General features: G+C 39.0%; 1 protein-coding gene across 1 annotated transcript in view; it reads left to right on the top strand.

The window, feature by feature from the left end:
* The window catches only part of LOC104528492 (rho GTPase-activating protein 28-like), a gene marked incomplete at its 3' end in the record, with an annotated part of 45815 nt that extends 21077 nt beyond the window's left edge, over nucleotides 1-24738 (top strand). The window contains exons 2-3 of the mRNA XM_010172517.2: nucleotides 19721-19923; nucleotides 24521-24738. Of these exons, the coding sequence (XP_010170819.1) occupies nucleotides 19721-19923; nucleotides 24521-24738 (421 nt within the window). The remainder of the gene's footprint in view (nucleotides 1-19720; nucleotides 19924-24520) is intronic.
* Nucleotides 24739-25619: the final 881 nt, after the last annotated feature.

Here is a 25619-nt window from a genome sequence, read left to right as displayed (position 1 = left end):
AGAGTGTTTCTCCAAAGATCAAAGAGCCACCTGAGAAAAACTTCTGTGTTTGTAAATTCAGCACAAAAAATGTCTCCCCCATCACATGGCTCCATATACTGTTTCCAAAGTACATATGGCCCTGGTTTGCGGCTATCGCAATGGACATTGGAAAACAAGCTCAGTCCCTTCCTGCTAATTTATTGGTGGAAGAGGTTTTTTTCCACCAGGCAAGTTCATTTGTCAAGGTGACCTTCGCAGCCAACACTGAATGTTACTGCAGATAAAGAATGCCGCCTCAGCGTGTTTGCAAAACCAAGCTCAGCAGACAGCCATGGGCCTCCTGTGAGCCTCCTGTGCCTACAGGAGAATTGCAAAACAAAACTCTTCCTACAGGCACTATGAGGGTTTATCTGTTCCACAGTTTTTGTACATCGGCACTACACATTTTGCAATCCTCCTTTTGTCATGCTCTGTAAACCCTCTTCTCTTGCCTGACTGGTTTTACATCTAAATGGTCTTGAGGTTAAGTAGTTTCTTTTGAAAAATCTCTATTCTGTAAATTAATGGTCTCCTAGGCAGAGCTAAGACCAAAATTAAATCTTAACTGATCATGAATGTACGTAGGAAATTTCACAGATCCCTGCCAAAAGCCAGACAGAAGAAGCAGATCTTCAGAGATGTCCTAAGAGAAGGTGTAATCTTTCGTGACATCTGAGGAACGGATGTCAAGTCTGGACTGCTTGTCCATGAATTACTATCTTCTTCCTATCTACATAGCTGCTTTCAAATACATCACTTATTAAGTTTTAGGTTATTTCCATTTTTCTAACATGAAAAACAAGCTAGGCTTGGAGTGTGTGTGCTTAATGTATCCCAGTGTTAATGTAAAATCCAGTCTGGAGAAGAGCCTCTGATTTTTGCTCACTAACAGCTGTTACAGATCCATACGTAGAGTGTCTGGAAATAGCAGTCATGTTTCAGAAGAAATCACCACATGATTATGGTCATGACATTTAATTTCTGTGGAATAATTAATCCAATGATAACTCTTCCAGTTCCTTCCTTGTAGTTTTATTTTCATGCTTGCCATATGACATCAGCCAGACAAGTCGTCAAAGCTGTTCCCCAGCAGCAATGATCTGTTAAAACAGGAGACTGCAATTAAAAGTGGAACAAAAAAAGGGAAAATTTCTTTTTCAGGAAAAAAAAAAAAATATATGTTTGAGTTGATCAGAATAATCTGCTGAGTATTTTTGAGCCAAGAAAAAAAACAGGCAAAAATCAGAAAATGTTGAAACATTTGATTGCAACATCTTCTAAATTAACCATTTTTTTTTCTAATTTGTGTGGCTTTAACTTTCAACAGAAAAGTAAAACAAATCTCTGAGATCATACTGTTTATTGTTCTTTTGAATTTCTACAGGAAAAGCAAATCGCTTTGTTTCAGATGAACTTTAAATTACGATTTTGTTCAATTACTTGTTTGGCCAAAGCCCTCAAAAATTAGTTATTTACATAGCTAATTGTTTATGACTGGTTCTTACATCCAGATGCAGCAAAAATCTTCAACCTTTGTCCCATTGTAAGGATAATCCATGTAGTTCTGCTGTCATTAAAATGAAGTCAACAGCAGGTCTGTTTTACCTCTCATCATTTAACTTGAGAAGAAAAATAGAATGAAACCACATGTCAGTATTTATCAGCTGTATGACATTCAGTATATCTGCTGAAATACTTCATTGTTATGTCCCATATAAGGAATTAATTCAGAGTTACTTTTGTACAAACCGTGAAACAGAACACTCAAATACGAACAAAGGCACCAGTGCAGGTGGATCTCTGTATGATGCAAATCCCCACTGAAGCCAGTGGGATACCTGTGTATGCGAGTGCACCACTGTTTATTTTTTGTAGGACAGCTGTGATTAGGGCTCACCATTGTGCTGGTCCAGAAAGGGTCAGGGCAAAAAAAAAGATGTTTAAACATTTCTACGTAGCTTTATGGCAGGACTTTTAACCTAAAGGTTTGTTCAAATTGTAGTTAAAGAAAATACTGTAGTTTGGAGGTGAAATATGTTAAGTGCCAGGACACGGTAAGGAGTGGGGCACGGTTCCCTTAATTTTAGATGTATCTAATGCCCAGTGAGTGCTTATCCCCTCCCAGCCTTTAATAGCTATTGGCAAGTCCCTCACTGTCCTCTCCCTTTATGGACAGCAAGAGACGACTCAGCCATAGGTGAACTGAATTGCTTTTTGGAGGTGACTTTCCACTGGCTTTAATCAAGAGCTCACGGCAAGCAGAGTTCTAACTCAACATGCCCCAACTCAACATCTAACGTTAGATGAGAGGATTCAGCATTTATTGAAACACAGGCAGTGTTTTAGTTGCCAAAAGTAGCCAGAAGGAAGATACTCTCTTTGTTAATCGCTGCAAGTGAGCCAACCTCCACTTCGTCCCCTCTTGCCCTGACGACATTTTTCTGTACTACACAGGCAGCAAGCTGCAAGGGACTTGGGTTGCAAATGGGAACCCACTTTCATATTTACCAAATACAACCTTAGTCTCACCTTAATTCCTAGGAAAATCTAAGTCACTGTTATCGAGGTTTGTTTAAATTCCATCAGAGAGAAACTTTCGGAAAAGGCAATCCTAAATCCTGTATTTATCTGACTGTTCAGGCAAAGCCTGGGATTAGATATAAAATGACTTTAATTTCTTCATACAGCAAAAACTCAAGAAGAGTAATAGATGCAGTAATGAATCACTTAACTAAAAAGAGGGAGAAAGACATACTTGAAGGAAGCAGGGAGGGTAGTCTGGTGACTATTCATTCTGGAGGTGGCCTCTGAATGCCTGTAGGTGTTAACACTATAGAGGTATTTAGTTGTGATGATATGGACTACCTTCGCTGTATCATGTAATGCAAAGCAACAGTAGCTGCCAAGAAGTTTCCAGTCACCACCAACACCAGATGGATTTGTAGCATGAACAGCCCCACAGTCCATTATCAAATTCCGGAGGCACTTTCTTCCCTGCATTTTATCCTTTAAAGTGGCCTACCAATGCCTAAACAGGCCTACAGACAGTGGTAAATGACCAGAAGTTTCCAAAACTTTCAAGGATTTATGTAATCATAAAAGGTCTCTGTAAGAAATAAAAAGGCGACATGAAGTCCAGTTTAAAATATGAAGCAAATTTAACTTCAAGATGAAATATAAAACCAAAACTGCTTCTGGTTTTGCTCTTTTCTGTTCCCTTAGGAAATCTGTGACTGATTCAGGAAATCCTCTCTCTTCTCTTCTTTTTTTTTTCAGCTCTTTTTCTTTCTCTGCTTGTTCTGATAAAATAACAGTCTTTCTTTTTCCTTTATTCTGCTGAAAGATTTTAACCATGTCTTTGGAGGAAGTGAAGGATATCAAAAAGCTTATAACCAGAAAGTCAGATTTTCCTCCTGTATTTCAGGCGGGAGAAATGATGACAGGAATGTTGTAAATTTAATAGACCACTTTAAGCTTTTCAATGGATAAACAAGATCTGGTGGAGGGAGTAAAGTTTGACCATCTCCTATGTTTCCTGTACTTAAAAGCTATTTCTTAGGGCTCATTTGGCTGCATTAACAGCCTGTGATAAGGAACTTTTTACACAGTGTGTTTCTTCATCCCCCAGGTGCATTCAAAATCACCCCTGAATTTCAAGTCTTTATCTACCTTGTGGCCAAAACCCAATTCTGGGCCACTGTTCATGCAAAACTGGATGCATGCTTTTGTCAGCATTCCTCTAGGCCTCCCACTGACCATCTCACTGCCGGAAAAGCAAGAAAGGCTTCCCCATAAATAATTTATTTCTTAACAGCTGTACTCTGGCTCACTTATTCCTTGCTGGCACTGCGCCCTACACTTCTACTCTGGTTGGAGCAGCCATCTCTGTGCAGAAAGAGCTCCTCATTAATTGGCATCTGGTCATTTATGATTTTTTGAGTTATGCTAATGGCAATGTCTCATATGCCTTTAGCAGAAATCACATAAACTGCTCTATCTTTTTCTGAGCCACCCTACAGGGATTCTTCTGAACTACAGCACAGCTTAGTGCTGATTACTTTTTTATTTCTCCTCTTAGGAAATGGATAAAAGGTTTAAGTTCTGACACAAACAGGAAAACACACTAAGAGGATTTATCCTGAAGGCATCTACTCTTTAAATAGCGATGGAGCAGTGTCAGTCCATTGCCCACAAGGGCCAGAAGCTCCACCGCTCTTTGTTCACGCAGCCCTTGTATGACTAGAGGCAGAATATCCTATCACAGGCTGTCAGATAGCTCCCAGAATATGCAACTTGGTGATCATAGGCTGAGGAAGGACTCACTGCCACTAGGAACATGAAGAAGTTGGGTTTCAGAAGGACTCTGCTCTGCTCCTTTAAGGATAACACCAAGGCTTTATTCTGCTCCGAGGTAAGACTTGCAGAATTTACTAAATCAATAACTTCTCAGCCTTCCAGACACTGCTCCCTCCCTCTTGTTTTCTTAAACAAGGAGTGACAGGAGGGGGAGCAAGCTGTCAGAGTTATCACTAGTGGAATTTTCCAGCTTTACAGGGCAGGAAACAGGGGGACAAAAAAAAAAAAAAAAAAGATCCACTGTAGAAAAACAACTGGACACAGTGCAAGTGAAAGAGACCACAGGATGGGCATACGCATGCTTTGCATTGACTCAGGTTATACAAAAATGCACTTCAATAATCTATTAACTTGAACTGATTTAAGGTTTTATTAACAAGGTGTGCTGCTTTAAAATTTTACTCTGTTATAATGCAAATTTTCCTCGACATTTATTGGGTTTAAAAATGTGTACCACTGGAATAATGTTCCAGACAGAGCAGAATCTTTGCTTCAAATTGGATTAATCACATTTTTCCCATTTTGTTTTCATTTAATTTGGTGTCAGAGATTTGCCTTTTCCAACTTTTCCCTTCTGAAATTATATAGGTGCTTAAAATGTTGATACATATTTCAGCTCAGTGTCATGACCACAATTTAACTTGCTCAAGTACAGCTTTATACAAACCTAGCTGCAAGGAAAAAAGAAACTTATGACTTATATCATTCCATGGGAGAAAAGTCAGATCCAAGTGCTTCTACATTCACAAATACATTACCTAATCCACATTTATCAAATTGTGCTCAAATCTGACTTGGTTCTGCTCACTTGGCAGGCAGGGATTTGCAGGTAGGACAGGCTCTTTCTAATGGCTGCTTTCAGTTTGAAGGTGATTATGTCTGGTAACTAGGTAAAGACCCAGGGTAGCAGAGAACTGGCGGTGCAGAGCAGCTAAAACTGTTTACCTAGTAATGAAAACTGGAAAAATTCAAGGGAACTGGAAACCAGGACTTGTCCATATTGTTTTGAGAAAATCAGAAGCTTGTTTATATAGTCTAAATAAATGAAAATGCAAACAATAAACCATCAGTCCAGCATTCACAGACAGGCTCTCTCATCCCTCACAGAAGGATTCCAGGAGATTTCTTTCCCGCTGGCTCGCAGGCATGACACTCGGAACTCTGCACCTCCAAAGCAAACATCAGGAGTGTTTGAGGAGTTTCTTTTAGCACCTCTGCTCCATGGTAATTTGCACAGACTGAAATGGCCAGCACAATCTCTCCGGTTCCAAAGTCCTCCTGCAGCAAACTATCATAAAACGGGGTGTGGGGTCATGACAATCAGCAGAAATAATACTCCTTGCTTTGGAGAACACTTTTCAAGGATTTCTTCCCATTATTCCATCTGTAAGGGCAGTACAAAGCCTATACTGGGAATCAAAGGGAAGTCTGAAACTGCAGAGCAGCACAATATGATGATCATGGTCCAATATGATGAGTACTTAATAGTTTTTAGTTTACTTTCATGAGGATGAAAGAGCAAGTACCTTTTTTTTTCCCATTGTCAAACCTGAAGTCTCGCTGAAAAGAAATCCAGACAGCTAATATCCCTGAAGATTTGACTTTTGCTACCTAGATTCTTGACTGATTTGTTTAGAAAAGACAAACAGATCTTTTTCAGGCAGGGCTTTGCAGTGCAGTTATGAAGTGATTCCCAATTCAGAAAATCTCTGTGAGACAGACTTACAGATGTTTCTAGATATCTAGAAATTCTCCACTGTTGATGCTGTTTTAAGATAATGACCAAACTCTGATGAAAATTAACTTAGCAACAATAAGCAACATTGTATTTTCTTTGACTCTCTTAATTACTTCTTATTAGAAAGTCTCTTCAAATGCATTATTTTGGAAAACCTTAGGTGGTGAGCTGTGGGTAAGTGGTCATAATGAGTGGCCATAATGATATAGCAGCCTCTTAATTTGAAAGCTCTTTCTCCCACCCAAATTATTCCACCTGCTTTGAATAAAGTTTGTTCCATTTTTATCTTAAATTATGATTCCATTAAGCAACAAATTAATGTTGATCCCCTGGTTCATGTCTTACAAAACATTCCATTTTGTGTGTCATCTAGACTTTTTAATGAAGGCCTTTAGGAGATTACTAAAATATTCCTTCCCTTTGTTCCCATCTTTGCTGTGTATTCATATATGTTTTTATATGCAACTATGCATCCACATATAAGCAATCTTCCCCTTGGCATATAGGTATTTATGTCTTAAAGGAAAAGGAGATTAATGGTACAATATAGTACAAACAGTCTGAGTTTATGGCGGTCTTGCAGAAATTCCTGCCAAGCAAAAGAATAAACAGCTGTGTTAATCAAAGCCAAATTTTAATGATAAGGCTTGAATTTAGGTGATCAAAATCCCAGAAAACTGGGCAAGGTTAATGCTTGCATCAAAATAAGAACTCCAAGGACAAAGAGTGTAATGGTATACAATTAAGCTGAAGGCAGATTTTCAAAAGTGCTTCTGTGACTTAAAAGCCTAAGTACCACCTTCAAAACTGACTCTGCATGCAGGAGCATTTACTGTCCCTGTAAGTCCACAGAATTTGTGCTCTCAAATCCTTCAGTCTTTTCTGAAAATAGGAGTTAGGTGACTGCCTTCCTAAGTCCCTTTTGGAAGCATAATCTGTATTTATCTGGAAGTCCAGAAACAATACTGGTCCAAGCAGTGGCTAAATACCAACCAGGGATACCAACTCAAACCAAAGAACTAGAAGTACAAGCATGATTATTCCCCTGTTTTACTGGAAAGTCATCTATCATCTCTGTTTTGGATTAAATTGTGAAGATGTGTCAGCCTGTTCAAGATCCTGAATCAATTGTAACTGATGCAAATATAGCCCTTGACTGGAAATCTTCCAAAGCAAGAGAGCTGTAACAGTTCAGCCAAGATACATTTTATCAAAAGCATGGATAACTAATTTGGTGTCCTCGTGGGAAGGATAGCATTACAACTTCACAACATTCATGAAGTGCCTGCACAGTGAAAGATCTAGCACGATTATTAAAAGATGGATGAATGCCTTGTGAATCTTCACCTCCCATCATGGATCATGGCTGTTATCTAGGCAGGAGAGGGAAGAGGAGCACATACTCACAATGACAGAGGGCACAATAACAGCTTAGTCGTACTCATTTGACGTGAGCATGTCAGCTCTCAAACATGATTTACTATGTTTGCATAGCAATATTAATTACTTTTTAGAGGCTGTCCAGCCAAGAATATGTGCAGGGCTGACAAAGCTCAGTTAGAAACTCCATCCAAGCTCTGCAGGACTTACAGAAGATTAGAGGTTCTATTACTCACAGTGTACCATAGTTTTAAGTCACGAACTAGCTCTTGTGTTTTTAACCCTCTTCTGTGACAAAACATCTGTCTGATTTTAGAAATGTCACTTTACCTCCCTCTGTATTTCTTATTTGACAACGTCTCCATGGTCCTGTTATAATGAACTAGGTCTTGCCCATATGGTAAATTAAATGCTACAGTGGGTGGTTGAAGTGTTTTAGTAGTTACCAATTTCTTGATTCTGTTGTTACTATTCACTGTATGATGATTTAGTATCTGGGTTCAAATTCCCAGCTGTGACTGAGGAGAACCTTCCTTCCTTAAAGAGGAAATTCTCCAAAGTTCTCTTTCCACACAACCAAGTCCAAACCCAAAACAGTTTAGAACAAGACAGAACAAATCAGTAACTGCCAAAATAACCACAAGTAATCCCTTCCTCTAATATATTATGTCTACAAAAGTTGCTGTAGAGCTTTATAACATGATTCTGGGCCATCTAGAGTTTCTGCTTACCAGGAGAACATGAATGGGCATTTTGTACCTATGTTAAGATGCTTGAACCTAAGATGATATTGTTCGTTTACGTCCTCTGAGCCTTGAAGTCTTCCCTTCAATGTGAGTCCATTTTCCTCAGAGAGTCCCAAGAGCCACCTCTTACTCCCCAGTGTCAATATTAAGACATTTAAACTTCCAAACCCTATGCACAAGAATAATTTGGCTGGCTTCAGCAGGGCTGCTTTTAAGATTCACAATTACTCATACCGCTGAGGATATGAGTACTGAGGAATTTCAGACAAAGGGAACCATATGTTGTAACTATTAGTGCTCTCTCTAGCTCCAAGAGCTTCAGGAGCTGCAGTATATTCAAAAAGTTAGCTTTAAAATACCTGGCATACTGCAGCTTCCCTCAGAGTGCTCATGGATTAAACATTTGAGATAAACCTCTAAAATAAAATAAGCAGGAGAAAAAAAAGGTAGTTGAGGAAAATAGGAAAGCTGCTGTGCATCATATACTAGTATTCTCCTTTAAGATGTGCTTTTGCTTGTTTTGTTATTTGCCTTTTTTATGGGCATTGAAAAAAATGTAACTTAGTGAAACATTTCCAGCTTTCACTGGAGTCCAAGTGGTTTAGAACCACAGAGATGATTAAGGGAGTGGAGCATCTCCCTTATGAGGAAAGGCTGAGGGAGCTGGGTCTCTTTAGCTTGGAGAAGAGGAGACTGAGGGGAGACCTCATTAATGTTTATAAATATGTAAAGGGTGAATGTCACGAGGATGGAGCCAGGCTCTTCTCAGTGATGTCCAATGGTAGGACAAGGGGCAATGGGTGTGAGCTGGAACACAGGAGGTTCCACTTAAACTTGAGAAGAAACTTCTTTACTGTGAGGGTGACAGAGCACTGGAACAGGCTGCCCAGGGAGGTTGTGGAGTCTCCTTCTCTGGAGACATTCAAGCCCTGCCTGGACGGCTTCCTGTGTGATCTCATTTAGGTTCCTGCTCCGGCAGGGGGTTTGGACTAGATGATCTTTTGAGGTCCTTTCCAACCCCTAACATTCTGTGATTCCTTGTGATTCTGTGATTCTGTGTTTGGAAGCATCACTGATTCATTTGGCTCCTTACATAGAAAGGTCAGGTTTTTCATGGGCATGCAGTACAAATATTTGAACACAAATTAGAAAAATACCACTTGAAATTTAGGGTGTTGCCTTGACAATTCCCATGAAGGTGTTCCCTCTATCTCTTTAGCATAAGCCTAGAAATCACTTTAAGATCACAGAAAACCTTTTATACTCCATTGGTTGGAATTGTATAGCCAAAGTATAAGAAAAATAACTGTTTTTTTCCTTTCCCTCTTCATTCCTGTGTTGAAGACCTGAGAACATAATAAACTAAATCTGATTTTGTGTTCCATTCTTTCCTTGGAAAATGGGAATATCTGCTCTTTGGAGACCTGTGATCTTCTATTTGGTGTTCCCTGTGTGTTGTGTTTGTCGTCATCAAATTAATTTTCCACTATTCATCTTCAGCTCTACTCTGTCCATTCTTATGGTTAAGTTTCCCATCATCTGACCATACCTTTCATAGTACTGGTAATGTTATTAGACTCATGTAGCATCTCAAGAGGTTCTTGGCAAAGCATCTCTGTACCTACATTATAAATGAAAATTCTCCAGACCAATTCACTAGGAGTCTTCCACCAGCTTTTAGTTTAAATTCAGCTTTATGCTTACACTGTTATGCTTGTATAGTTATTGGTGTCCTGAATGGGAGAGGTTACCAAATAATATACCCCTATTCAATTATACAGTGAAACGTCTTAAAATTTTGACCAAAAGATAGATGAGTTAATTAGAAAGAAATCAGTTGTTCATTTTTCCCCTCAAAAATGTAGGTCAAAACCTATTCTAATATAGCTTTCTTTTTAAAGCTTGAAGGTGAAATGTGCACAGCATCAGCAAAACTTCCATTGGTTTCAGCAGAGGCAAGAGGGTTGACCTAATTGTCTGGGATTTTTTAGCAATTTATTTTTTTAGAATGTAAAGTACCCTGGTTGCTTTGACTCAGCATTTTTTAAATATTTAGAACTGGATGGAGAGAGAGGCTGATGTGTAACTTCTGATAAGGAGATATGACAGTCAAATGCTGTTGGAGAAACATGTGGGAACACATGCATCAGCTGAGATCCCCATGCCTTGCCCTGTGCGTCAGGTCCCCCTGTGCCACGTTGGTATCACCTCCTCTCTGCACAGAGAGCCTTTATCAACTTCCCTGCTTACTCTATCACTACAGAAGCAGCTCTACCTCTCACCCAGCTCAGCAACACTTGCTTTCTGTAAAATGAAAAGGAAGGGAAAGCGGCAGGGTTCAGGGATGGAAAGGGAGATAGAGGTAGAGATGAGGCCTTATGTTGCCTCAAACAAAGTCTCAGACTGTTCAAGACAAAGACAAGAGTTTCCATGTTGATGTACTTTCCATGATTTCCAGCTAATGCATAACCATTTTTCTTCAGGTAAAAATAAGAACAAGGAACTTTGAGATATTCTCCAAGATTCATCTACATTGCTTTATTAATTTCACATTTGTTATCTACACTGTTTTATTAAGCAGATTAATTAACAAAAGAACAGTCTATTCAGCAAATTTGGGACTCTTTCCAAAGTAACTCATACAATCTTTACCAATGTGCTTGAGAGGCAGAAAACAGAATTATGCTCACATCTTGATTTGTATTTGGCTACAGCATTTTCCAGTGAATTTTTCATTCCTTATGACTGATTCAGTATGCCACAAAGTACAATACACCATGGAAAATAAAAGCTGAGGCTTCAGAATTGCCTTACAGCCAATCCAGAGCTGCAGAGAAAAATCTAAATGGTGAGAAGTACATTTGCTCATGAAATTTTTGTGATTTGTAATAACTTCAACATTAGCAGCATCACAAAGAAGGATGTTCTGAATTTAAACATAAGGGATAAATTAAGCGAGTGGGGCTGTAACAGTTTATAATAATATGAGAAGTAGATTCAGGATTTTTATAGTGGCAATGTGAAGTTGCTCCTCACTCTGTCAAAAGATTTAACAGTATCTTCACAACACAAGCATTTTTTTTTCAATAAAATAGCTTTAAAAGTTATGTGTTATTTAGCTTTAAAAGTTCAATGTGTTGCTTTACTTTAGTAAATAGCATTCAGACTAAAAATAGTCCGAAGAATACTATTAAGCACAATGTTCAAAATGTTCTCTCATGAATTGCAGGGTAACTGACACCGTTCATGACTAAAATATAAATGAATACATTAGAGAGTTCACATATTCATATTTTGTAGCTCAACCGTTGTCTTCCATATATATTAAAGTACATTTAAAGAAAAACCCAATAACTCAGGAAAATAAGTTCTGCTTTTTTGCTTAGGTCCTGAAGCCTTTGAAAAAAATTAATGAGTGGAGTGGTGACATTTGCTTAAAAGGGTCCACTAATTATAGGAAGGGAGAAAGTAACAGCTGGACTTCACTTAAAACTAAGCACAAAGAAAACTTCAAAGATGTATTGCATGACTTCAAGCTCCTGTTCAGTTTATATGTTCACTCTCTAGAAATATCTGCTCCCCTTCATTATGTCAGGAGCTTAAAGAGCTTACACTTGCAATGTATGTAGTTGCATCAGATGCCTTCCAGTAAGTAGCATGGTCCTGTTCTTTATGTTGTTACCTTAATTCAACCAAAATGACTGAATTTGTCTTTTAAAGTGTTTCAGAGAGAGAAAGTCCTATAAATACTGTGAATTCCTTAATGATAATAAACATGCTGTTTGAAAGAATAGCTCCTTTAGAATGGTCTAAAATACAAAAAAGTGTATGTTCTTCCACAATTGCCATATAAATGTTAGAAGCTCTACTGAAAGCTGCAGACAGTTTGACCCCTTATATTTCTGCATTTTTCCTGTGCCTGATGGGTATTTTAATATTTCTGTTTCTTTAGAAAATCTACTTTGTGTTTCTAGAGCAAAAAACCCTTTTAACACTGTCCAGTTTACATCCCCTATGGGTTTTACTTGGTTTGCTTCTTTGCTTGTTGAACAATTAAAGCTTCATCAGAGCTCTCCAAACTGTGCCTTTCCTGCAGTTTTAACTGTATCCTGTTGTGCTATAAATAATGAGTCTAGCTAAAAATGTGAGTTGCTGGCAAATGCTTATCAATTTTATTGTGAGAAAAGATTCTGGACAAGTTTGCATATTACCCTCCAGCCTCCTTGGTATTTGCAGTTGCACACATATGCATGCATAGTGGCCTGATGTACTCCAGTTGGCTTGAGATGATGCTATCCTCAGAGAGTGCTTACAGGGCTGTTGCTTACCTTAGAGGTGACACTGCCAGAGCAGTGGGAAGCAAGAGAACTCCAGCTCTTCCATCATCTTTTGTGAAAGCTTCCTCACTACTACAGATAGCTCTCTGGGGAGGGATTGAGTAAATGCAGGGAACAGCATTGAACTTGTTGCAGTACCAGAGTTTAGACAGGGTCTAGTGCATTTGTGCTTCCTCCTCCCATTTCCTTTCTAGTGACTCTGCTTCATCTTTGCTTGATACCTGAGGTAAGACACTGGCAAGATGCAGAACAAAATGCCTACCTCATGCTTACTGTGTGCCTTAACCAGGTAATTCATCACAAAGACTGGTAATCTTATAGTAGTATCTCCAAGGCTGTCATACATCTTGATTTCAAATTCAGTCCAGGTGGAATTTGAAGGTTTTGCCTTGGACTTCGAGGTGCTCAGCTACCTAGCAATCTCTCTGAGTGAGTGCCAGACAGGTGGAATTTTTGGAGACATCTACTGAACATGAGTGGATAAAAACTGTATAGTGCATACACAGGTAGCCCAATGGTCCTGGAGGCCTTCATTGACTCTGAGGCATACATAGAGTGAACTGTCAGATTCACTGAGTTCAATGCTCAGACACGAATCATTTGTACTGTACACGCACAGTAGATCAAATATTTCCTGGAAGCGTGGGATTTCCTAAGCTTGTTAAAAAACCAGAAAACTCTGGTCTGCCCTAAATACATGGACTTGTTTCATATAAAAGCAGTTGGACTTAAGCAAGCACCAACACAACACAAGAATTTTTCACCTCTAACAATAAAAATGTGTTGGAAATGTTTAAGATATTTAAACTGGCTGCTCATAACCTGCTTTTGCCTGAGGTAAGCCATGTTCAGATGCTTCTTATCTTGCACATACTGAAAATTACACCTAACATACTCTGCCATGATCTGCTCATGTCCTTAAGTCTTCAGCATTCAAAACTAGCGTATCCTGCTTCCTCTTAATGAATATGAAAAGAATTCTTTTCCAATTCACTTGAAAAAAAAATGCTTAACAGAATGTACTCTTGTCAGTGTTAATCATTTGGGAGTCCCTGCTGCCCTTTAGGAACAGCTTTGTTAGGAGAATGAAGACAAAAGTGAGTCTCGTTCAGAATCTGACAGACACATTGAAGCCATGTAGTGCACTGTCTCTGTTGCATCAGGCCAGCACAGAAGTGATGTGATTGCCAGTGCAGAGGAGAGGTCTGGGTCATGTCCCTGAAGGTCATCGTTGCCAGCAGGCAATACCTAGAGACCATATTCCCTGCAGTCCTCTAGCTCAAAGGGTCTGATTGTGAGAACCCTCACATTGAAATGCACAAACAGAGAGAGATTCTTCTGCAATCTCCATGCTCAGCCGCAGAGTGGTCACAATGTGGCCCTTGTTACAGGCAGGGGACTTCCATACCACTTATGAAAAAGTTGCATAAGAGATTGCTGAAGAACTCAAGGTGAAACACACTTTTAAATGCTGGCGGGTAACACTGGTGTGCAAAATCTACAGCTGAATCTCCTAAGTCCTGTCAGTCCTTTCAGTCCAAAAAATGTTTGTGGGGACAGAAAAGCATCTTCAGAAATAAAATTAACAGATGACAGAAGCATATTCTGTAGAATGTTTTGTAGAATACAAAGACATGCAAAGTACTGTATTCCTGTGTTTTCAAGTCTAGCCAATACAGTAATGTCATAACTCAGCTTATTTTAAAACCCAGCTTTGTAACAAAAAGCAATCAGATTAATATGATTTTGGAGTACTGCTAGGCACTAGGATGAGAAAAATTTTAATGACATAAAATACTCTGTTACAAGGGAAGCTGGGTGACACCTCCATGAAATCAATGATAGGTCAAATATTTGCTATGATAGATGTTAGAGAAAGAAAGGGGGAACTTTAGGATTCACTACCTACAATTTGCCAAACATCTGCAAGATAATCAGAAACAGAAGTGTACAGACAGCGTGAGGGGGATATTGTCTGAGATATGCTCCTCTCTGTGAGCAGAAGCCACCAAGCATGGACAGAAGGAAACAAGCAGGGAGAAAACAGTGCTGGGACAGGGTTGACAGGAAGGAACCAGATGACAAGAGATTTGGGGCAAGAGTGAACCATGCAATGAACTGTGCACAAAAGTATTATTTCCAATTGCTGGACTCTTCCTTTCCCTGGATTTTGTATACATTCTATTAAAAAAGGAAAAAAATGAATATTGGCATGTGATTGATTCCTAACACTTCAGAAAAGAGGAAAAAAATAATTCTTAATAAAAATGAATAAATTTTGCTTCCCTGTCAAAGCTACCATCCCCTTTTTTACATTTGGTAAGGGCTGAGCAGAGAGAGGGTAATTATTTTTTGTCAGAAGCTGGTGAACTGTTACAATAAACTGAAGAACAGAAAGATCTGGATACAGGAAAAAACACTGCACTCTGACACTGTTGTATTTTTCAGGTCTTACTGACTTCACTAGATTAAGTGGCTATACTGATTGATTGCAATATGAAAAGGCAGATCTTAGTCCTAAAATGACCAAGAGAATTTGTTTCCTGCTTCTTCCCCATTACTGTAAATGTGAGTAATTGTGGTTGAAGCAGGCTCAGGACCCACTAAATGAAATTAAGCATAATGAACCACAAGAGTAAGATGTCCTGTCTCTCTGTGTAAACAAGGATTAAATGCTGGTTTTAACTACAAGATGACTTTACTGGTCCCATTTGTTTTATGGATTGCCTACCACCCATTACTTAATTAAACCAAAAACATGAGCCTAGCTTTATCATTAGCCAGCCTGTGAGCAATCATCAGGTGTCACTGAAACAGCTCTTCGTACAGTTTGACAAACCTTCACTTTAGGGGTAGGATAAAAATAGTTTATTGACTTTGGCTTGTCTATCCTGAAATCAATGTGTGCTGTTAGACCCTGAACAGTGCACATCTGCACGATATACAGAACACAAAATATAGGTTTCATGGGCCTGGTTTGCTATTGCATTTCATCAGTGTTATAAACATACACCAGGGTAAAACCAGAGTCACACACAGTTGAATCAGCCTCCTTGTGCCCCATGGAAATACCCTGCTTCTCTGCAAAAATCTTTCCACAGAAAGCTTTCTACATGATATCATCATATTTCTCCTTCCTGGCACTCTTTAACCCTTTCTTCTGTGACCAATATCCAGTAATAGAGGTGTTCTTTGATAACTTTGGCTGTTGTATACTTTTCACTTTTCCCTTCTTTCTTTTTCTTTCCATTTTCAAGGGTTTGGTTGGGGGTTTTTTGTTCATTTGTTTTTTTAATTCCACCCTGAAAACAATTTCAATTCCTTCAGTGGAGTCACTGTAATTTTTGCTCAGTGCTTTAAGGTTCATCCTTCTCTCCCAGCATTTTCCATCTAGGAAGCCAAGATCTGAGATCCCTCCTGTGTTTAATTTAGTCAGCCTTTTAGATTAGCTCACCACTGCCCATGCATGAGGGAGCAAATGAAATTGAACATGAGCTTCATGATTGCCTCTTACTAACAAGATTGGTTTTCAAATTTTCTGTAAGAACAACACATTGGGCTTAGTGAAAACATTTTATCCTTGTAAACTTCTCTACAGACACTGAGAAAAGAGCAAATAAGCCAGAAAGACTTGAGGGTCAAAAAGGTATCAGGAACATAGGTTTTCTGCTATAAGAGTTCCCAGGTGACCGACAACCTGGGCTTGTTCAGCTATTTTTGAGACAGGCAGGCAACTTGCTGAGTCAGTGCTCATTCAGTGTCCTTCAAGAATGAATTAACAGCAGTAGGAATATGCTTTGCTTCCTCAGTAGGATTTTTTTTTTTTTTCCTGAAACTGTTTTGGGCAGCTTTGGCTGGAGGAAATGGATACAACTGCCATTATCACATAAAAGCAAGACCACTTCCTCCAGAAAAAAAGTCACAGTTATATGGGTCAAAATGGCAACTGGAGGTCTTTTCAAACACATGAGCTTTTAATAGGTAGACTCAGAATAATTGCAGAAGGTTTGTACCAGACTACCTGGAAGCAAGCTTCAGTTGTTTACCAGTAAGGATAAAGCACCTCTGCCTAACCTTTCTTGTTACAGGAATTTTACACAGCTTGATTTAATCCGGGCTGAGATAACAAGCCTCAGATATGAGGTTCTCAGGAGACTGTTCAGCTGATTTTCCAAATGAGCTCTGTACTTTTAATATTGTTGTAAATGCACGTTAATTGCCCAGGAACCTTAGACATATTTGGTAAAGCTGGTTGTCACAGCAGTTGTTGCCATGCTACTTGGTCTGTTTTGCATTTAGCTTTTTGGTATGATAATATTACAAAATAGCATACTAACTGTGGGGAGAAAAGAAACAACTCATCAAGCCTCTTTCTTCCTAATATGGTTAAATAAAAAGCCTTGGTTTGAGCTAGCTGAAGTCCTGATGGAGTCAAAGCCCGAGGATCAGTCTGGTGTAGTGTGTGAAGAGCACAAAGGTCATGGTCAATATTCACACTGGGAGAGCAGGAAATATTTGAATTCCTTGACCATGACTAAATGATGGGGGTCAGTGATGCTATCAGGGAAAAAGCCCTCTTCTCATCCCAGCACATGTTTGACCAACAAGAGCATTTCTTCCAGTGATTGCTGGTGTGGGAGCTCTGGGCTGTGTTATAGCACAGACGTAGGGACTGATTTTTCACAAAGGTTTATACTAAGCAGAGACATTAATTGTGCCGTGGGCAGCAGTGTGAGGGGCTCATGTGGAGCCATGGGCTGAAGAGGAGGCTAGGGAGGGACAGGCTGTGGCAGGGTGATGGGCACCCACCACATGCTCGACACCAGGCCTCGGTGTTTCTCTCTGCTTGTACAGCACACAGTGAAAAGGGGCCCCACATGCTGTTAGAGTGCCAGGAAGTTTGCCTTTTTCCTTATTTGTGTTCACTATCACCTTTTAAACAAAAGAGAGCAGCTTTTCACAGCAGTAAGCAATTGGCTGGCAGGAGCTGATTCTCCCGGCCCCACCAGCTCCCAGCTGAAGAGATGGGGGTTTCTGGCTGCTTTTTAGGGGTTCTGCCTCTGCTGGTTAAAAACTCTGCTTGGTTCAGTATTAACTCATGATATTTAAGTCCTGTGAGACTTGTAGGTTGTTTTGGTTTGGTTTGGTTAGGTTTGGTTTTTTTTCTCCTTCTTGAAAGAGAAATAGGTGAATCCATTAAAAAAAAAAAAAAGAAGAAGAAGAGCTGTAACTTCCAGATTCATTATTCCGGTAATTATGATTTATCAGGTACCCCGATCATTTGAGGCTTTGCAAACAAAAGCTCACTGAAAAGCTTGCATCTCCCTAGAGGGTGAGCTACATGGAAAGCACTCAAATAGCTTTAACCACACTTAGATTCTTCTCAGATTTGATGATAGTGGCTTGTTCTAATTAAAACAATAACAGTTTCAGTGCTACGTTTAAAAGCAAACAATCATTTGCTGTTTATGAGGAAAAAAAAGGGTAGAAAACTGAAGATAGCACTTCTCTTTCTGGAGGAAATGTGTCTCCACTGCGCCATAGTACATTTTCTTCTGCTGAAATACAGTCACCCTTCTGAAAGCTTTGCTTCCCAGCAGCTGATCACGAGCACATGGGCAGGTCTGGCAGCTGAATCATCTGTGTTACACCTCCCTGTGTTCGCAAGGAGGCAAAGGTCTGAGCTTTGCTTTTTTTAAGCACTGATAATGTCCACAGCCAGATTTGTTGTGCTCCATTGTTTCCACTTCAGCTCCCCCAACGTAGGGCTCAGACCTAACAAAGAAGAAATTGCCTGAGACCACCCAGAAGAAGCATGAAAGCTCTAGGAGCCTCAGGGAAGCAGCCAGACCATCACTGACAAGGAGGGATGCAGCAGGGGCAGCAGCACAAAGGGGAAAAAGCACGTCCAGTCAGATTTGTTAAATGATATATTGTTTATATATCCATTCCAAAAACTTTGACAAGGAGGGAAATACAGAAAAGGAAGTATGCTTTTTTTTTTTTAGTAGAGTAAAAGTGATGTCTGTGGTTTTAAACAAAGGCCTGTTGGCAGAACGGTGCCATAAAGAAAAGGAAGAGAAAGGGAAACTGCTTTTGAATTAATTCAGATAAGTGAAGGCCAGAAGACCTTATGACAAAATTTTCCATTAATTCCTGAAGTCTAGCTTTCTGACATAATTATGTTGCCTTCTGACTCCTTTGTGCAAATATTGTTGTGCTTATTATTACTGTTTACTGTAATGACTGTAACTACACTTACAAAAGCTGCTTATAGTATTGCAGCCATAATAATGAGAAAGAGTAAAGTCAGACAAGACTTTCATGGTGAGTATTTTATAAGATTTTGAATGAACTTGTATAACTGTCTTCAGCTGCAGGAATTTACAGTGGGAAAACACAAGAACAAAGGAGCAAGGAACAAACTTCTTTGTTTTGAGTCAATCACTGTATTGAATAGTGACTTGAAATTTGATTTTTAGTGAATCATAATTTTTTTTTTGTACCTGTGATTAAAACCTTCTGTTTGGTCTAAAACATATTATTTCATTTCAAAGATACATTTTCGTAAGATTAATTTATTTTACTTTAAGAGAAAATTTATTTTTTAGAAGGGATTACAAATAAAAGGTAACTATTCTTCTGAATTAAAGTTTCAAGTTTTTAATTTTTTGGTGTATAATATGCACAGGCAGTGGAACCAAGATGAGTTTGTAAAATATTTCAGGGTTCCCCAGAACTTCCCCAAAGACATTTGCACCGAAGCATTTCAGTCAGTAAGAAAAGCAAGAAGCGATATAAAGAGAAACTGAGACACAAAAAAGCTAAGATACTTTTCCAGTGTCTCATTAGATGGGTAGCAATGTTAGAAATAGAAACTGCATCTCCTGAGTCTCCCTCTAGGATTTAAAACACTAAAAGACATTAAAGAGATAAATTATTAGACGCAAAATAAATTTCTAACCATAACTGTTATGAGAAACAGAGAACATGAAGACCACAAAAACTGTGCACTTTGCCCCCAACATCTTGTTCCCCGCCTCCCCAGTACAGTCACAAGTGAAGCCCTAGTTGTGTGTTTTGTTTGCATGGTACAAGTTAGCATGAAAGGTATTTTTATATTCATCGCTATCTCGTTTCAGAAAGTCTCTCCCTCGTTGTCGAAGAATTAACAGGATGCTTTCCAATGAATCAGCACCTCCTCCTGCATTCAGTCGCTCCAACTCGCAGGCCTCCATGGACAGCACATCCATGGAGGACTTCTGGTGTGAAGTGGAGAGCATCAAGGAGAGCAGTGGAGATGGACCTGAAGAAGCAATGCTCTTGGAGTTCAAACCTGCTGACGGTGAGTACGTGAACAACACTCCTTCCTCATAACTTGGCTTTTCCTCATCTCTTTAGTGATGCCTTGATCTCCCTCCTCATGTCAATCAGTATAAGCAAAAGTACTAGGCTGGGTCTATGATCATTTTTGCTCCACTTCTGAACATCACAATGTACAAGATGCCACTGGAAAGAAACAATAAATCAGTCTGATTTATGCACCAGGGCTGGTGAATAACTTCTGACATAAGGTTTTTTTGCATTGATTTTATTTGTGCTTCAAGAGGATAGATGAGGTATAATTCAGAAAAGAGAGGCATTAAATGAAAACTACATCTCCAGCATTAAATAAACTAGGGGAAACAAAACAAAACAAAACATGAAAAAGGAATAAAAAGTTCATTTAGTATACCAGAATTTTGGTAGGATATAATGGAGAAGTTATAAAAATCTTGAAGCAGTTTTAAGTTAGATATCTTTTGGTGCTATCAGAAATTTGATAACTGCCTGTTTCTCTGATACTGCCCAATTTAGGCATAATTCAAGGAAAGATTAGAGATAAATCTGATTATATAGATACCTACATCATTCACACTCCTCACTTGTCAAAATACATTCATCATACAAATTATGCTGAAGGTATTACTACCTCATTGTTTTACCTTAACCTTTCCCCCTCTCCTTTTCCAAAATGTATTTGGAAAAAAGATGTAATAGTCTGCACTAGCTTATTGCAGCTTTTTGTTAGATGATTTGATAACATCTAGAACAGCAATTCTCATTTTTTTCCAATTATGATCCCACTTACAAATTAATTATATTGTGCGACAGAAAATACCAGGTGTTACTATAGGATGAAACCAAATTTCTTTTGAGGTCATGACCCACTGATAACTGCTGCAACCCTTTTGTGGATCATGGCCACTAGTCTGGTAACTACTGATTTAAGGACAGATTTTGAAACGTTGGTGTGTTCTTTCTATACAATTATTAACACTAGTGTCGATGTATTTTTCTTACCTTGACAAGCAATGGGATGTCGTTAATTCTGCTACCAGGAAAAAGAGTGAAAAGTGGGAAAGGGTGTTACTTTATTATGTAATGAAATATGTAACTAGTCATGATAAATATCCCACACAGAAGTATCTAGCTCCAACCATGTATCATTTCCACAGGGAACACCTCCCACTCACTAGTTCCAAGTAGGGCTTTCCTGTAAGCAAAAGGATAAGACCTCCATTCGCCAAAAATCTTAGTCTGCTATGAGGGTTATAGACTGGAAGCTCAAACCCAAACTACACTTCCTTGTGCTGGTCTGTGGTCTCAAATAAAAATAGATCAATAAGTAACATTGAAACTTTATGGTTATTATTATGGGAAGTCAGAAAATCTTTCTGCCTCAATCAGTTTGACCTTATTGGGAAAATTCCTGTCTGATCATGCTTTCTAGCTTGGAGACCCCAGAAAGAGATTGTAAAACTCTCAGTGTCTCCTTCATGTAATTATCAGTGTGAACTGGGTGTCCCTGATTTGTCTGCACAGTCAGGGGAATGTCACATATTTGTGAGTTACCAAGCTGGATAAATTGGTAGGACAAGGCAATACAGGAGCCCATTTTCCATGTTCTCAGAAGATTTTCCATCAGTTTAATCACTGCTGGGCTAAATCTTCACAACAGTGCAAACTCTGCTCCAGTCCCATGTTACCCTTTGTCTGTTTATGCCTCATTACATTGCATTGATTTTTTTATCTTCTGTTCTGAATTAAAAATGAAACTGCAAGGTAAAATGCAATACACCTCCACACTTCATTTACCTTCACACTGTTGTTTTAAACATATATATATATTGCATACACACAACGAGACAGTACTTGTCCTACTTATTATCTTCAGGAATATATTCAGTTTGGGATTATAAATCTTGGAAATAATAGTGAGTTTTATTAAGCTCCTAATAGGATAATACTCCTTGCTGAGGATCAAAACACTGAAAATCAATGTGGAAGTCCTCAGGGCAAAATTAAAACAAATTTTAGTCACCCTTTTGAGATGTCTTTGAAAGGAAGAGGTACAGAATCCTTAAGAAGGAAGCCAAAGAGTGATAGCAGCCAGACACCACTGATATTGTTGAAACCACAATGCTGGGTTTTGCCCTACCACATGTGCGAGGGAAAGACATCAGCACACTTACTCTGTTGACATTAGTAACTATGGTCAAGAAAGAACAGAAGATCACAGCAAGTGATACAAGGGATGAAAATATAGGGGAAGAGGAAGTCACAGGTTATCTAAGATAGCAGTGATGTGCAGAACTGCTTTAACACTTGATGTTACAAGGCAGGGATGCTGTGAGTTATTTGGGGTTATATCTGAAATTCAAAGAAAGTTACTGCTCTTTCCTAGCAGTCTCTATGAGAAAAAGAGAATTACCAGACAGAGGGAACCTTCCTAATTATCTGTTTGTCTTCTGATGGAGCAGAATCAAACACAGTATCAAGACCCTGCTATATAAATACCTACCACTATAATGTTTTGTAAAACAACATATTTTTCTTTTAGCCCTTATTTAAACCTATGGGTCATAAAATTTTGAGGGCTTTCTTTTAATGCAGAAATTTCTTCTCCTCAATAGTTTTACTCCTATGGTTGTTTTTGTTATTTCTTAGTCTATTAATGAGTGGTTGGAACAGGAAAAGAGCAAAAGCCAGAGAAAACTAGTCATAGCAGTGGCTGGTAAGCAGGCACAATTTTGTGTCTGCTTTACTATTTTTCATAGCATCATGAAAGCCAAGTTTGATTAAAAACTAAATTCTTTGAAAGAATTCAGGACAAAAGCCAAAATGAATGTAATTAAGAAACTAGAACATGAATGGATGTGACTAGAACAGCACCACATGAAAATTAAAAGAGACCTTGCTAGAAAGAAGAATGAGGATGGCAGAAGAAACATTGGTTCAAGGAAGGAAAGGAATAGCCTGCCATCCTATCTGTGGATACTAGAAAGGATCAGAGCAGAGACAAGTTGTTTCACGGGATACAGGACTGGTCACACCCCATCTAACACAGCGCAGGGGTTTTAGCAGCAGATAGCTTTGTAAAGAGACAAGACAGTTAACAGTGAAGTCAGTGAAGGCACATGTGTAAGAAGCTTTCACTTGTCCCCATGGTCCAGCCCTGTAATTTTCTTTTTTGTGTATCTACCTGCCAAAGTGCAGCAAATTGGTATCTATCAATCTGCCTGCATTCTGGTGTCAAGAAGAGGCAATAAAGGGAGAGTGGAAATACCAGTCAGCCATTAAGACCAGGCCTGGGACAAGAACAATCAGTGCATTGATTAGTTGTTTTGTAGAACATGCACAAATTAATCCATTTCCTGTTTGACATGTTTATTGGTAATACCTTCTCTTCAGTCAAAGCTGGAACACAGTTAGTCTCTTGTCTCAAGCAGCATATTGCTGAGCTAGGATTGTTTACAGAACTAAAATGAAGGCCCTCAAAATCTCCTATGTGAAGAGAGGCAAACTATGACTGTTTACTTTAAAAAGCAGACATATAAAAAGACAATGACCATAAAATTTAAAATTACTCAATTATTTAGTGAGGATAGATTGGGAGCTTCTCCCTGTCCTGCAGTGACAGGGAATATTCATTTAATGTAACAGATAGCAAGCTGAAACCCTGTATTGGGTTTGCATGGCAAGGTATTGGTAGGCAAGGGCTCTGTCAGAAGATGACAGAAGTTTCCCTATGTCCAATAGAGCCAGGAAAGAAAATACTCTATCACATAATCTCACTATGGAAACAATTGTGGTGTTGAACCAGTTGAGAAGCACGTATTAAACAGGATTCAGGAAGATATTAGTCACTAATCAAGATATCAAGAAATGCTGGAATGTAGAATGCTAGCCAGTCTTTATTAGAAATCAGGATGATATCTAGCATGCAAGGATAGCTATTTCTGCATCTTCCACCACGACCTGACCTCTTTGATGACTGCCCCTACCTGATTCTTGCTCTTTAGTGAGTAGTTCTGACTCTTAATTATCTTGTTCAAAACAGGCTATTGGACTAGGTGGACATCACATCTCTCAGTGTGGGGTCTTCGCTAGATATCTGATTACTGGATGACTTTGGCATCTCAAATCTTATCCTTAGTGTGCAAATACATTATTCTATCATATACACCACTTCAGTATTTTTACTTATGTTAACTGGAATACCGATTTAATTTCCACCTGCCAAATGACTTCATCCAGTACAACATGGTATAAATGGGAATTGAGGGGATTTATGCTTTTGAATGAGAGGTTACTTTTTACCAACCTTGCTGTGTCAGGCTAGGCACTCTACTGCCTTCTTTGCACGAGTGTGTTGATGCACAGGTTAAAAATACCTCTTCTGTTCTTCTCCTAAGCCTCTCCTGTGCAGAGACTGCCAAACTGAAAGTTGATAGTATGTTGACAAAACTACTTTAACTTACACTTGTGGCCTAACAAAGATTGGAAGTAGAGTCTTCTTGAGGTAAAGGCTAAGGCAGCGGTCCACCATGCCTCCTCCCTTCCTTCAGCTCCCTCTTCCTCCTGTACCAGGCCTGGTAACACACTCTCTTCCTCCACAGAAGGGGAGCTGGAGGCAGAATGGCTGCAGGATGTAGGTTTATCTACGTTGATCTCGGGAGCTGAAGAGGAGGACGGCCAGGCCCTGCTGTCCACTTTGACCCGAACTCAAGCTGCCGCTGTACAGAAGAGATACAACACCTACACTCAGACATTGAGGAAGAAGAACAAGCACACAGTCCGGGATGTACGAGACATCTTTGGCACCAATGACTCTTCTGTAAGTAGCTAATGACTCCTACTGAATGCTTTTGTGCTTAATTTTTATGAATTTTTGCAAGTAGCTCATCAAGTCTCTACCAGACAGGAATCATTTTCTTCTGACAGTGTACAGACAGCCAGTAGCAGTTCCTGACATTAAGCCCAGACTTTTAACTCGGTATATATTACATATTGAGAGGAAAGGAAGCAGCCAAATAAAATAGATGGTGCACAGTTTTGCAACTAACCTGTAACATAATGTCATATCTGTTGCCAGCCTTCCTCCTGCAATCTCCTATCAAGACTAACATTTACTCCCTTATTTTTTGGAAATTGGTGAGTTACTCTTGGCAGCTATTCAAATTTTTGCTGGCTTCTGGGGACACTTGCTATTTAGTCAGCAGTCTCAGCGGTGAATAAAACTTCTGTAATGAGGCAACTGGGGTTCAAATATGCATAAGCAATTAAACACCTGCCAGCATGATTGCAACTGGTACACTGGCAGTTACATTTCACTTACATAGCAAATGGCAATCTATTAACTGTTCATTTTCTTCATGGCTTCAAAAAATAATTCTGGTAATTTCATCCACTTTTCCCTGGGGATAGATCTAAATGCACCAATGCCTATACCTACACATTTTCATTTTGGTGAATGCAGTCAACTGTGTGAGTTCAGTCACAAAGCAACACGCATGATTTTACGTATGTTACTCATGATACCCTAAATGGGAGTCACTAATAAGCTCACAAGCTCACCTTTGAAATTAATATTAAAGTTCTTGCCATTATAGAATTCCAATAAACTCTTTTTCATTATGAAATAATTTTGTCTTTTTCTATTTGTCCTACCTTATCCTCAAGGCTTGTCACCCTGGATAAATTAAAAAAAAAAAAAAA

The sequence above is a fragment of the Antrostomus carolinensis genome, unplaced genomic scaffold (genome assembly GCF_000700745.2).
Source record: "Antrostomus carolinensis isolate BGI_N321 unplaced genomic scaffold, ASM70074v2 scaffold3817, whole genome shotgun sequence".
Classification (NCBI taxonomy): domain Eukaryota; kingdom Metazoa; phylum Chordata; class Aves; order Caprimulgiformes; family Caprimulgidae; genus Antrostomus; species Antrostomus carolinensis.
The sequence above is the reverse complement of the archived record's forward strand: the minus strand, read 5'-3'. Positions and strand labels throughout refer to the sequence as shown.